The sequence below is a fragment of the Bos indicus x Bos taurus genome, chromosome 11, assembly GCF_003369695.1.
Source record: "Bos indicus x Bos taurus breed Angus x Brahman F1 hybrid chromosome 11, Bos_hybrid_MaternalHap_v2.0, whole genome shotgun sequence".
NCBI classification, from domain to species: domain Eukaryota; kingdom Metazoa; phylum Chordata; class Mammalia; order Artiodactyla; family Bovidae; genus Bos; species Bos indicus x Bos taurus.
In genome coordinates, this window is record NC_040086.1 from 100,719,888 (window position 1) to 100,732,756 (window position 12,869).

Genomic DNA, 12,869 nt, shown 5'->3' on the forward strand with positions numbered 1-12,869 from the left:
TGACCTGACCGTCTGTCTGGCTTTCGCAGGTCTCAGGTGTACATGCACCCCAGCCTGTCACCGCCCAGCACCATGATCCTCTCCGGAGGCACAGCCTTGAAGGCCCCCTACTCGGCGTTCCCAGGCATGCAGCCCCTGGAGATGGTGAAGCCCCAGTCCGGCTCGCCCTACCAGCCCATGAGTGGGAGCCAGGCCCTGGTCTATGAGGGCCCGCTCAGCCAGGCGGCTGGGCTTGGCGCCTCCCAGATGTTGGACTCCCAGCTCCCGCAGGTCAGGAATTCAGTCATGCCTGCTTCCAGGCCCCAGATCTCTTTTCTTCATGACCATTTTCCCCTGTATCTGCCTCTTGACGCGCCCTGGCTTCCGTGTGGCTTGTGGCTGCTGTGACTGGTGCCTGGGCTCAGGCCCGGGCCGGCTCCTCCACCCACCATGAACAGCCCCGAGACCTGGCTTCTCCTGCAGCCTCTCCCCTTACCCGGGCTCAGGGGTGCTGAGTGTCCTCTCTTGTGCTCACTTATGCTTCTAGACGCTCTAACCCTGGCCGTACCCCCACCCACCATATGCTGCAAGCGCCAGGCGACAGGATCTCTGGTTCCATGTCCTCCTGGCCCCTGGGCACCATTAGACTGTTCTGAGGGTCACTCCCTTCCTTTGGCCCCCGGATCAGTCTTCAGCTCCACTCCCGTGTGGTTCTCAGCAGGGCGGACGTCTCTGTGGATGACCCTCCCGCAGCCTCCTCACCCCCGGGGCTCTGCTCACCAGTCCAGGGTCTGGCCTAGTCCCTGCCCACAGCTGCACCTCTCCGGCTTAAGGGTCCTACCCGGTCACCACCTTGAATTTTTTCACCGCCTCCCTCTAGTGACCAACTACTTCCAATCACTTTTTAACACTGCCTCCTACTTCCCTACTCCTTGAGGGATGGGGTGCACCATGGCTTGTAGGACCTTAGTTCTCTGAACCTGTGTAGTCTGCAGTGGAAGTGTGGGGTCCTAACCACTGGACCACCGGGAAATTCCCCCCTCGTCGTTTGTACTCAGCTTCCCACCCCCACCTCTGTGCTCACCCAGGTTAAACCCTGGTCTGTCTCTGCATGTGGATGGATTCAGGCTAAATAGAGACCCTCCAGACGGCCCTCCACAGACACAGGGTCCTCCCCACCCAACACACAGCCCCCTGCACACACAGTTCCCGTTGGCTGGATTCAGACTGAATACAGATCTCTCCAGACAGCCCCCTGCACTCACACAGGGCCCTCCCCACCCGATGCACAGCCTCCCTGGACGCACAGTTCCTGGTGGTCTTGGTGCCTCGCCTCTTTATTGCCTTCTCTCCCACCTTGATGGTGCCTCCTATGTCCACAAAGAAATGTGAGTCGTAACCAGGAAGAGACCATCTACAAGCTCCCAGAACCACGGTTCTGAAGGCCAGGAGGAGCCCTGGGGCAAGGGCGGCAGCCGTCCTCACCCACCTGGGTGCTGCCCTAGCACGCGTTAGCGCCTGCCACCCTCGGCCGTGAGGGTCTTCCACCCTGCGGCCGCATCCCCAGGCAAACCTGTCTTCCTCTTTCTTCTAAAAAAGGAAACCCTCTAAGGACATTAGCCCACTCCACATTACTGAGCCTAACCTTCTTCATCCTCCTTCTCCTGCCCGGTCAGTAGCATCTGACCTAGGGGTCAGACTCGCTGGGCCGTGGGGACGCTGCCCCTGGTTCTCTGCCCTCCCTGAGGCCCTCCTCCTCCGTCTCCTCTGCCGTTTCCTCCTCGCCTCCCCTGGCAGTAAGTCACTGTGCCTCCTGGGCTCTGTCTAGACCTGTGCTTCTGAGCCTCATCCCAGCTCAGCTCTCCCTGGTTCTGTCTTCAGTCCAGACCTGTCTCTTGGACTTGAACTCAGACCCAGTGAGCTGCCTGCCATTTCTGCTCACAACTCACAGTATCTCAAACTTAAGGGAAACAAACTTCATGTCCAGCAGGGTCATCTTTGGGTTCCTGTTCCCCCCAATCCCCTATTGATGCTTAATCCCATTCCGTCAGGTATACCTCTGAGAAGTATTCAGAGTCTGGGCCTTTCTCGCCCTGTCTACCCTGCTCCCACCCTCACCCCAATCAGGGCTCTACACAGGGTACGTGTGACTGTCACTCGTCTCAGTGATGCGATTCCAATAGATCCTTCTGACCCTCCACTGTGGACTCAATAGCAGGGAGATGAAGAGGAACGTGACTGAGAGACGACATGTGGTGACCCCCAGCCCCCGCTCCTGAGGGTCTCCTGACCCACCTCCCTGCTCTCTCACACCTCGTTCCAGCCTTTAGGAGCATTCCCTTGGGCCTGGTGGTCCCCGACTCATCCTGTCATAACAGGCTTCAGAAGGATCCAAAGATGCTGGGAATCCTAAGCCCCAGGCCCTGGTTGTTTTCCAGACCCTTTGGAGGCAAAGCGTAAAGGACTCCTGCCTTTTTGTGCCACAAAAGGGGACACAAAGATACCCTTGCTCTCCCGCTCTCCTCTCTGGGGGATTCGCTGGGTCACTACTTAGGAGGAGGTCTCTGGGCCTCGCTGACCTTTCTCTCCCTCCCCTTGACCCCCGCAGCCAGCCTGTGGTTCTTTTCTCCTGCTCTCCCTAGAGTGTAAAATTAGGTTGATTTCTGCTGTGGTCTGTCAAGAATCTCTCCTGCTGGGGGAGGGCCTTGGTTCCTCGTCTGGAATGAGAGACCCTGGAGTGCAACACGGGCTTGCTCTCGGACGTGCGTGCCATCCTCCTAACTATGCCCCTTGTCCGGCAGCTGACGATGCCCCTGCCTGGCTCCCAGCTGCCTCTGCCCCGGTACGGCTCCGGGCAGCAGCCCCTGCTCCTGCCACAGTCCATCCAGCTGCCCCAGGCGCAGAGCCTGTCAGTCGGGGCCCCCCGCAGGATCCTTGCCCCCGGGTCCCAGCCTTCGGTCCTCAACACCAGCAGAGAGGTGAGGCTCACTCCGTCTTGCTGTGATCCTGGGATGAGGGGCAGGGTAGTCCTGGCCTTGGGGGTCCCTCCTGGTAAGTCAGGAGCCATAGCTGTTGTACAGCGTGGAGGCTCTGGGCCTCACCAGACGGCTGGCTTCCTGCTCTCTGCCAAGTCCTCTCGGTCCCAAGGCAGGAGCTCCTTGCTCACCTGTCACTAACAGCATAGACAGGCCTGGGTGCGTGGATCAGGAGAGCCTTACGGGGCTGCTGCTGAGGTCTGGGGGCCAAAGCCCTTGCCAGCTCCAGGGTTCCACACAGGGCGGCCTCGGGATGGTGCGCAGTCCATCCTCCCCATCTCATGGTACCACCACCCCCACCCTGCAGCCCCGGCTCTGCCCAGGGTGGTGGTGTGGGGGCAGCTGTCCCCAGGGCCCTCCTGTGACTCTGTTGCTTCCCTTCCCGGTATCTCTAGTCCTCTCAGATGGAGATGAAGGGCTTCCACTTTGCCGACAGTAAACAGAATGTTCCTTCAGGAGGCTCCGTGCCGTCACCACAGGCCTACAGGTAAAGCCCATCCTGGGGTTGGGCGCTCACAGTGAGCCCGCAAGGTGCAGCCATGGGCCCCAGGAGAGCAGGGCGCTGAGGTGGGGTCGCCTTTGTCAGCCCACCTGTCACCAGGAAGCTGCAGTGCGGGGATGCAGGAGACTCGGGGCTGGTTCTGCTTTTAATCATTATCATAAACTGTTCTGATGCCAGAGAACTTTGTGGAGAAATAGGGAAAGGAAAGGTTGATGTTACGATAACATCAGGCCCGACCCTGGCTACTGGCAGCCTTCTCACCAGATTCTTCGTAAAAGACTCACTGGCATGGGGGGTGCACACTCTGGAGCGGGGATTCCTCTCCTGGGGCCACGTGTCCCCATGGGTTTCTGACCCACCAGGGCTTGCTGCTCTGGGCTCACAGGCATGAGTGGACCTCCTCTGGATCTGCCTCCACCTCTAGTAAGTGTTCCAGGTCGCTTGCTGGATTCAGAGGGGGCTTGGTGTGTGTGAGCCATGGGCTGAGTTATGGCTGACCCTTGAACGATACAGGGGGTAGGGGTGCTAACCCTCCACGCGGTTGAGAATCAAGTATACCTTCACAGCCGTTCATGCCCACGGTTCCCTATTTGAGGATTCAGCCCACTGTGGGTTGTGTAGTACGTGTATATTGAAAAAAATGTGTGTGTAAGTGGACCCCGTGCAGTTGTTCAAGGGTCAGCAGTTCTTAGTATGTTAGCGTCCAGTTCTGACAGCTTTTGCACCGGCTGGGAAGGCCCCACACTCTGGGGTCTGGCCCAAGGGTTGGCACAGTCAACTCTTGTTAACCGTGGAAGGTTCCTGGAATTCCCTCCTGTTTGCCCGTGAGGAACACAGGTGTGCGTGACCTGCAGGGCCTGTGCGAGGTGACCGCGTAGCTGTGGCTGAGCTCACCCCCCACACAGCCAGCCGCCTGCCCCCTCGACCCGGGGCGTGGAGGCCGGTCGCCCTCCTTCACGTCAGTCCTTTTCCAGATGCAGTTCCTGAGAAAGGGGTTTTTGTCAATTGCCCCCTGATTCATTATCTTTCCTGTTCTTATTTTCACTCTCTTGGCTTGACTTTTTTCCTGTTTGTTGTTTTCAAGCATATTTTTCATACAGGCCAAAACAGGCATATTTTTCATACAGACCTGTAAAAAGTATGTATGGGCAGCAGCAGCAAACAATGAGTTTGGGTAGAAAAAAGGAAGCTTCAGGCACAAACAGATTCCCCTGCTGCCACAGGCAGGTTTTATCCCCGTCTGATTGGAGAGCCTTCCTTGGAGGCAAACCCGGAAAAGCCACGCTCACGTAACCAGAGTCGCTTGTGTCCATTCACTGTTGGCACGGCTCCAGCAGCTTTGTTTTTGGGAGAACACTTAGAAAAGACAAAGTGTAGCTGGTAGCCTTTGTTGTTGTCTTAGTGGGGTTGGGAGAATGGGAGTGGTTTACAGTGCAGTGTTGCCCACGTTTTCTGGAGACAGGGCTTCAGATGCATGCCCTGTCAAAGAAGGGTTCCTTGACCAGATATTTCCGGCGGGGGTGAGCCCAGGAGGGCTTGCTGGGGAGTCAGGGTGCACCTCAGCAGAGAGCCTGCATTCCTCTGGCCCTCAGGGGGTCTTGTTGAGCTCTTCTTATGACCTTTGACCACAGAATCCTTTTACACAAGTTTTTTAGTCACTAAGTGGTGTCCGACTCTGTGGCCCCATGGCCTATAGCCCACCAGGTTCCTCTGTCCATGGGATTTCCTAGGCAAGAATACTGGAGTGGGTTGCTATTTCCTTCTCCAAGGGATGACCCCTCCGTAGGGATCGAGGCCGCACCTCCTGCGTTGGCAGGCGGATGCTTCGCCGCTGAGCCACCAGGGAGGCCCTTTCCCACACAGACCTGACTACTTAACAGCCTTGGAGCTAGTGACTGCCAGTGGGGCACATGTAGAAGGGGCTTACAGTTCCATTACTTTTGGTATCATTCTCTGCTACCTACTGCCCTTCACTTCCCAAATGAAGACTGGAAGGACGCTTGGCACAGCGCATGTGTCAGGCTTTTGGGGGGCGGGGGGCACGCTGTGTAGCTCGCAGGATCTTAGTTCCCCAGCCAGGGGTCGAACCTGGGCCCCAACAGTGTGAGCACCTAGTCCTAACCTCTGGATCACCAAGGAGTTCCCTTCTTTTTAAAGTCTAAACTCCTGTTGGAGTTTAAGCTCATTTTTATTTTTTATTTATTTCATCAATTATACATACACATATGTATCTGCCATGGCACTCGGCTTGTGGGATCTTAATTCCCTGACCAAGGATTGAACCCAGATCCATGGCAGTGAAAAGCCGAGTCCTGACCACTGGACACCAGGGAATCCCTTCAGGTGTCAGGTCTTACAGCCCTTATCTCTGGAGCATCAAGTTGGTCCAGAGCCTCCAAACCTGAGAGACGGTTGGTGACTGTCTGTCCTTTGGTCGGTGTCTGCCCATGGTGGGGACCTGGCCACCGCCCCTCAGGTGCATCCTGTGAACTGGGTTGGAGGTGCCAGGGCCCCGTGGCGACACCCTCGCCCCCCGTGCTCTGGCTGTCTGGGTCTGTATCCTCCGATGGAGGCTTGACTCCGTTTCCGTGGTGACGCGTGTGTTCTCACCCCCTCCTTTGGTTTTTTCAGGCCTAGCTCTGCTAGCCCCAGTGGGAAGCCCTCTGGATCAGCAGTTAACATGGGCTCTGTGCAGGGACACTACGTTCAACAGGTAGAAGATGGCTTTCCAGACCCTCCAGCCCTGGACGCTTAGGCCCGTCTCCAAGTGCCAAAAGAGGAGGGACTGTCCAGCCCGTTTGCGTGCTCCTCTTAGAAAGAGACATGCCCTGGTGCTTAGAGAGTGGGCGCCGGGAGCCCGCGTCCCTCCTGGAGAAGGCGCTTCTCCTTTTGCCGGGCGTCTGGATCCTTCCTTGTTCTGCTGAGAAGGGAGGATGCGGATTCCTCAGAGGAGGTGACGCCGGAAGGGGGACTCTCCCTCCGTAGCAATTGGGCTGTGAAGGCGCTGGGACCCGGTTAGGCCCGGGGGTCAGCTCTAGAAGCCGGGGGTATGCGGGCGCGTATGCGCCTGGCATGTGTGCCTGTGCGTGCCGGCCTAGTAAGTGCTGTGTCTTGTCCTTGTCTTGGCCGGGTGGGGTCCAGACGGATTGACATTCTCCGGTTTATAACAAGAGGGCTGGCTCAGCATCTTTGCCTTCGGCACGATCTCTTCACTCCTCTAAAATGTGACCAGGCTCCAGAGCTCAGACAAGTCAGGTGTGGGATGTTAGCGAGACAGCCTTCCCGGCTGGTGGAGGTAGAGGCTCCGTTGTTCAGTTCACTTCTCCTAACTCAGTTCCCCAAGGGTCACTCTCTGAGTTGCTAGGCCTTAGCTTCTAAAGCTTTCTTGAGAACTCACAGCACCGTGTGAGGGGCAGAACCAGGCTGCTCACTCGGTGACACCCCTCACTGTGCAGAGTTGCAGCGTAAGGGGGCCCTGGCTGTGACTCTGGAGGTCACATTAGGGGCTTGAGGAAAGGCTCCCACAAAATGGGAGTCGGGAGGGTTGAGGATCTGGGAGGCCGAGTTGGACGAGAGGCCCCATGCCCCTGCAGCACGGGCTGGGGTGCACTGATTTGAGAAGGTCCCTGGGGTGGCCTTGGGTGGGCCACTCCTGCAGAGGCCCCTGGGCGGCACAGATGCTTCCCCGGGACCTGGGCCTCCTGCCTCTCCGAATCACTCACTCAGCGCCCTGGGAGGGAGCAGAACCTTCTCAGGCCAGGGTCCTGCCCAGGAGAGGCACTTCTGAGTCTTGGTCCTTGACTGGAAGATGGGCTTCTTAGGGTAGCTTTCCTCTGACGCAGGAGCAGGAAGAAGGTGGTGGGGCCATGGGTCCTGGCAGGTATGTCCGCGCAAGGCTGACTTCCTCTGTCTCCGTCTGTCTGTCCAAAGGCAAAGCAGCGAGTGGATGAAAAGCCCGGCCTGGGAGCCATGAAGCTGCAGGAGCCACCCTCAGCCGCTTCCCCGCTGAAGCGAACTGGAGCAATCAAGCCCCGGGCGGTCAAGGTGGAGGAGAGCAAGGCCTGAGGGGCTGGGCCCGGCCTGCCCGGGAGGACTCTGCCCTTGGCCTCGCCACCGCCTGATGCTGGGGAGTCTCACCGAGGGATCCCCTGTCCACCTGCCTGGCCCGGACTTCGAGATCTCCCTTCTCTCCTCCACTCCCGAAAGCTCCGTTGTCCAACCGGCTTGTACCCGTGGATCTCTGGCATTGACCTGCTTGCTTTAATACGAAACGAACAAGCAAATGACTCCATTCCCATCTCCTTTCCATCACGACCGCGGAGTGACCGAGCGTGGAGTGACCGAGCGTCATGCCATGCAGACTAACCCCGCCCTCCCCCGCTTCTTCCCCTCCCCGCCTCCCGTCCCCGGGCACCGTGGTCTGGCAGCAGGGCCGTTTTAGTTTGAGGCTTTTTGTTTTAAAAAGCAGCTACAGGTTTTTACAGAAGAGAAAGGAAAAGAAAACAAAGACACAAGCTTTGTATAGCTGGACTTTGTCTGTCCTTTGCCACCCTCTCGCTGGCCGCCTCCTATCGCAGTAGTTTGCTGTCACCTCCCCTGCTCGATGTGGTAGGTCGCTGCGGTACCCGCAGGGGTGATGCTTGGGAGCACACCTCTTCTGCTCTCTCTCTGCTGGTTACTCGTAGAAAGAAGTGGTTTCAGACACTGCTCCTGAGCTCAGGAAGCGGTGACTTGCGGGGGGTGGGGAGCAGGCAGGTGGACTGGCATTTCAATGGCTTCCAGCCTCTGGGCTGATGACCACAGGGAGCTTATGGTCAGCCCATTGACGTTGATGTTTTTAGCGTAAGAATGACACAGAACTTCTATCTCAGACTCTTCCTAAAGCTGGTGGGGACATTGACCACTGGGAACCTGAGGTGAATCATGAAAATAAAAGGCAGTGGTATGTCCCGTCTTGACCAGGGTGGTGTGAGCTGACAGCACCACCCACTCCCTGCCCCCCATCAGTGCCTGCTGCACCCACAGGGCCTGATGTCTTCTCATGCTCCCTCTCCTCCGAGCTGCCTTGTCTCTCTGGGTCCTCTGTCCATCCACCTCTCCTGCAGCTCAGCACTGGAAACCCCGCTGTCCTCTGTGGCGACAGGCGCCTGGACCATTGTCACAGGAGGTGACAGGTGTGGTTGGGGCTGTAGCCGCAGCCTGAGCTCTGGGAGGAGGCAGGAGGGCTTGCTTCTCTCTCTTTCTCCCCTCCCAGCTGTAGGCGCAGGCTATGGGGCCGGATAGGCCTGAGCGGGGCAGTGGGGTCTCCAGTCTTTCCAGAGGCCAGAGCAGGGCCCAAGGGGAGGTGGGCGAGTGCAGGGCTGGCAATGCTGCCGAAACAGCCCGCCTAGCCTGTTAACGTGTGCAGAGCTATTGCTGTCCAAATGTGGAGGCATTTTATGCTAAGTCTCTGTTTGATTTTAAAGTAAAAACTAGAAGGAAATCATCCTAAATTCCAAGGAAAGGTGAGGGGAAATTTGAAGTTTTGCCTATGCTCTTGAGAGAACTAAGCGCTCATCAACCTGCTGTTGCTGGCAGGTCTGGGGAAGACTTGGCTTGGAGGATGGGAAGCAGGGAGATGGCATGGCCTGCAGGGTCCGCCCGCAGCGTTGCCCCAGGTGGTGACGGCTACTTGGGCTGAGACTCGAGGCTCTGTTTGGTGCGGAATGCTGGGAAAGAAGGGCCTTAGGAACCGTTGTAGGCACTCGTTGCTCTTCGCTGTTTTAAGGAAGTGTGGGAACAACAGGCTTCTGGCAAAAGGTGCAGGGTTTCAACGTTTAATCAGTGGTGTCCAGCACTCCCCTCCTTGCCTCCACTCTCAGACCTTACTTCTCACTGGTGTGTTATTTTGTTTTTTCTTCTCCTTCATCCCGGAGTTTTTACTCTGCAGTCCTTTCTTGCAGGGCTGCCACTGGATGGAGCTCCCTGTGCGCTCACCTTCCCTTTTCTCCCTTCCCCCGCAAGCGCCTGGCTACTGTCCCCACTGAGACAGGGCTCCCCTCCCCTCCCGTGGCCCCTTCAGGGGCCTCGCCCTCACAAACAAACGTGGCCAGACCCCTCACACCTGATTCCAGTGCACATTGTCAAAGGAAAAAAGGCTTTCTCGTCTCGAAATGCAGCAGGACAGGCCTGCACACTGTTACAAACTCGTTAAGAGGTGTCCTCTCAGGGGACCTGCCCTCAGAGTGACAGTGCTTCCTGTTTGAGGGAAAAAATGAAAGGGTCACCTGTTCCCCAGCCCTTTTCTCTACCTACTCCTGTGTCCCCCCCACCCCCAGTAAAAACAAAACACTAGAATTTATTTATATGTATTGATGTCGTAGGTCTAGGTGGAAAAAGAAGTAAATGTTTCACTGCTCTATTTATATATAATGTCTGAATTATTCTGTGCAGGAAAGGCCAGGAAAATTGCATGTGAGGTTCAGTGCGTTTACCACCTTCGTGTGCCCAAGCTGTAGCCTCTTTCTGGATGAGACACAGATTTTACATTGAATTCTGGAGGCAGAGGGCGGGCCCTGGGCCCGCCCAGCACCCCATCCCTTCCTTGGTCTGATGAAATGCAGTAATTAATGCAGAGATGTTTTGGGGGGCAATCTCTCTCCTTTCATGTGGTTTTAGAGCCAATCTCCAGGTAATGGGACTTGGGGTCATATTTTGCCTTCACATCTCCATCCTCAGAGTACAAATCCACACAGAGGCCTCTGCCAGAAAGCCTTGGGTCGACTAGCGCGAACACGTAAACACTAGAACTCAACAATTTTCTGCTCCTGGGCAGGGTCAGGGGTCAGAGCCCTCTCACTTGGCCTTCAGCTGCTCAGATTCCCCTGCTTTCCCATGCTGGCTGCTCCACCCTGGCCGCTGATGATGCATCCTGTTCCTCGGCAGCCAGTGACCCTGTAGCACGGTGTGTCGTCCAGCATCAGTTCCTCTATGGGTAAAACCCAAGAGCGTGAGCTCGAGTGCCCACGCGGCCTCATCCACCCCCTGAAGGCTTCTTTGCCAGCTGTATTTGGTCTGGTTTTTGTTTCCCGTTTTGAATCAATGTTACTGTTTTCAAACTTGGAATTCCTACACTTTGGGCTCCAGGTTCCTTCAGGGAGAAAACTAAAGAATGACTATTACCCAGAAAAATCGGTCGGTCCGGTTCCAAAGCCATGGTCATTGCAGCAACTTCTGGGGACACTGGGGTGTCTTGTTACATATTGACATCTGTTCTGTCCAGCTCTGCCCTCACCCTCCTGTCTTGTAGATCTGCCTTCTGGACGGTTGACGAGGTTTGCCAAGGGCTGTGGAGGCTCAGAGTGTGCACTCACAGGCATGGTCTCAGAACTGGCCCGCTGAGGCAGCATGGGGTCAGCGGCTGAAGCCCCCTCCCTCCTGTGTGGTTTCCCTTCGTCGAGTAGCTGCATGTTACCTCTCAAATCTGTATTTGTCCCATTTTTCTTCTTGCAGAGCTAGCCTGGGTTAGAAGGTCTGTTGGAAATGGCCTTCGAGCACCAAGGACGCTAGGGTACTTAAACTTAGTACTGTTCTGTGATGACTGGGAAATGCAGACTTCAGAAAGCTGGCTCTTCCAGTTTGAAAAGTGAAGCGGACCTAAGACATCACCAGGACAGGAGCGGCTCAGTGTTGGCGTTGGACGCTGTCGCCCAGCCGTGCCCTCCACCGGGACCACCAGTGCACATCTGGCCAGTGATCTTCCAGGCGCATCCAACCTGCGTTCACCATTTCTCCACCCCAGTTAGGTGACCTCCAAGAGGCAGCAGTGTCCTTGAGGCCCTGCCTTCGGCATGTTACAAAGCCTCAGAGCGGAACTCTCTGCTGAGGCTCTCTGTGGATGACCTCCTTCCATGGTGAAAAGGGGGTCCTGCACACCAAGCTTTCAACCTCATGCCTTGCATAGTAAAAAGCGTTAGGGTTTTTTTGTTGAGAGGGTTGTGTTTTTTGTTTTTGTTTCTTTTTGATCTTATTTTGGCCTTTCCTATCTTTGTCTTTTCATGTAGACCAGATATTTGAAAGGGCAGACGATGGCTAAAAGGTGTAACGTGCAGCTTGTTTCTACGTGGTTTGGGGGAGCTTTTACCTTAGATGGGAAAATGGAACCCTGGATTCACCAGGCCATGGTGGCACCCTCCTCCTTCACCCTTCCCTCCGGTTCAGTACCTGTTGTTTCTCCTTTCAAATATGTGATTGTACTAGCTCTTTCCATATGAAAGAATTCTCCTTATTTAAATAAAAAAGTTTAAAAAAAAGACCCACTGAAACCAAACATGCTTTGTTAGGCTGTGTGTTCCTCGACCTTGTCATTTGACTAGAAATGGAAGAGTCTTCCCCATGTGTAGAAATGGAGAGAGACTGGGCAACGTGAGGGTGAGGAGGGGCTGAAGCCTGGGGTTATGAAGGTGGGTCTTTGCAGTGAGTGGACCTTGGCACTGCCTGCCCCCCTCACCCCACTCCCCTTGAGAAGGGGGTGGGTCACAGGAGTTAAGTGCTTGGCTGGTGTTGTGTTGCCACTTTTAATGTCCCTTTTTTGCTGTAATAGAGGTCATAAACTACAAAGTTTTGTGGTACTTTGGGCTGGGAAAGCAGAGCAAGCCAGGTGTGGGCCATGAAGGATGGAGAGCTAGGATCTGGGTTCGAGCTGTAGTTCTCGGTTCTGCCCTCCACTAGATGTGTCACCTTGGGAAAGACACCACTGCCCAGAGCCACAATTTCCATAATTGTAAAATGTGGGTTGTAAACAGTACCTACTGGGCAGGGTACTGTGGATGCAGAGGCCATGGCAGCATTCAGCACAGTGCCTGGCCCCAGGTAAGGATGTAGGAAACAACACATCCAGTAAGTTTAACACTTTCCAAAAAGAAACCCTGGGCAGGCATGACCCCTGGGTTCCCTGCTGCTGGGGACCGGCAATTCACATTTCCCGGAACCTGGCCGTGAGGCAGCCCCGGGGCCAGCAGGTGGGAAGGCCTGGGTCCTCAGGACCAGACGGCCTGCACTTTGAGAGCCCAGCCCCACCCCTCTGGGTCCCTGGACCTCTCTACACAGCTGGGGTGAGGTCACCTGCGCTACCTAATGCTGGGTGATAGGGGAAAGGCAGGAAAGAATCGTAATTCCTTATTAGACTTGTAGTACCCTTCCAGCAGTTTAGTCGCTAGGTCGTGTCCGACTCTGCGACCCCATGGATAGTAGCCTGCCAGGCTCCTTTGTCCATGGGATTTCCCAGGCAAGAATACTGGAGTGGGTTCCCATTTCTTTCTCCAGGGAATCTTGCCCACCTAAGGGATGGAATCGCCTCTCCTGCATTGGCAGGC

At 55.9% G+C, this 12,869-nt stretch overlaps 1 protein-coding gene and 1 non-coding gene across 9 annotated transcripts in view; both read left to right on the top strand.

Moving 5' to 3' along the window:
* The window catches only part of PRRC2B (proline rich coiled-coil 2B), an 84,403-nt gene extending 72,579 nt beyond the window's left edge, over positions 1-11,824 (top strand). For 7 of the 8 annotated variants that reach the window (XM_027556597.1, XM_027556601.1, XM_027556600.1 and 4 more), the window contains 5 exons: positions 30-270; positions 2,781-2,957; positions 3,410-3,501; positions 6,148-6,229; positions 7,447-11,824. In XM_027556597.1, the coding sequence (XP_027412398.1) occupies positions 30-270; positions 2,781-2,957; positions 3,410-3,501; positions 6,148-6,229; positions 7,447-7,581 (727 nt within the window). In that variant the 3' untranslated portion in view covers positions 7,582-11,824. The remainder of the gene's footprint in view (positions 1-29; positions 271-2,780; positions 2,958-3,409; positions 3,502-6,147; positions 6,230-7,446) is intronic. The other variant, XM_027556603.1, reaches the window with a different exon arrangement.
* Positions 2,140-2,225, top strand: LOC113901956. The gene has a single exon (XR_003513614.1). It is a non-coding gene; the product is annotated as a small nucleolar RNA SNORD62 (small nucleolar RNA).
* Positions 11,825-12,869: the final 1,045 nt, after the last annotated feature.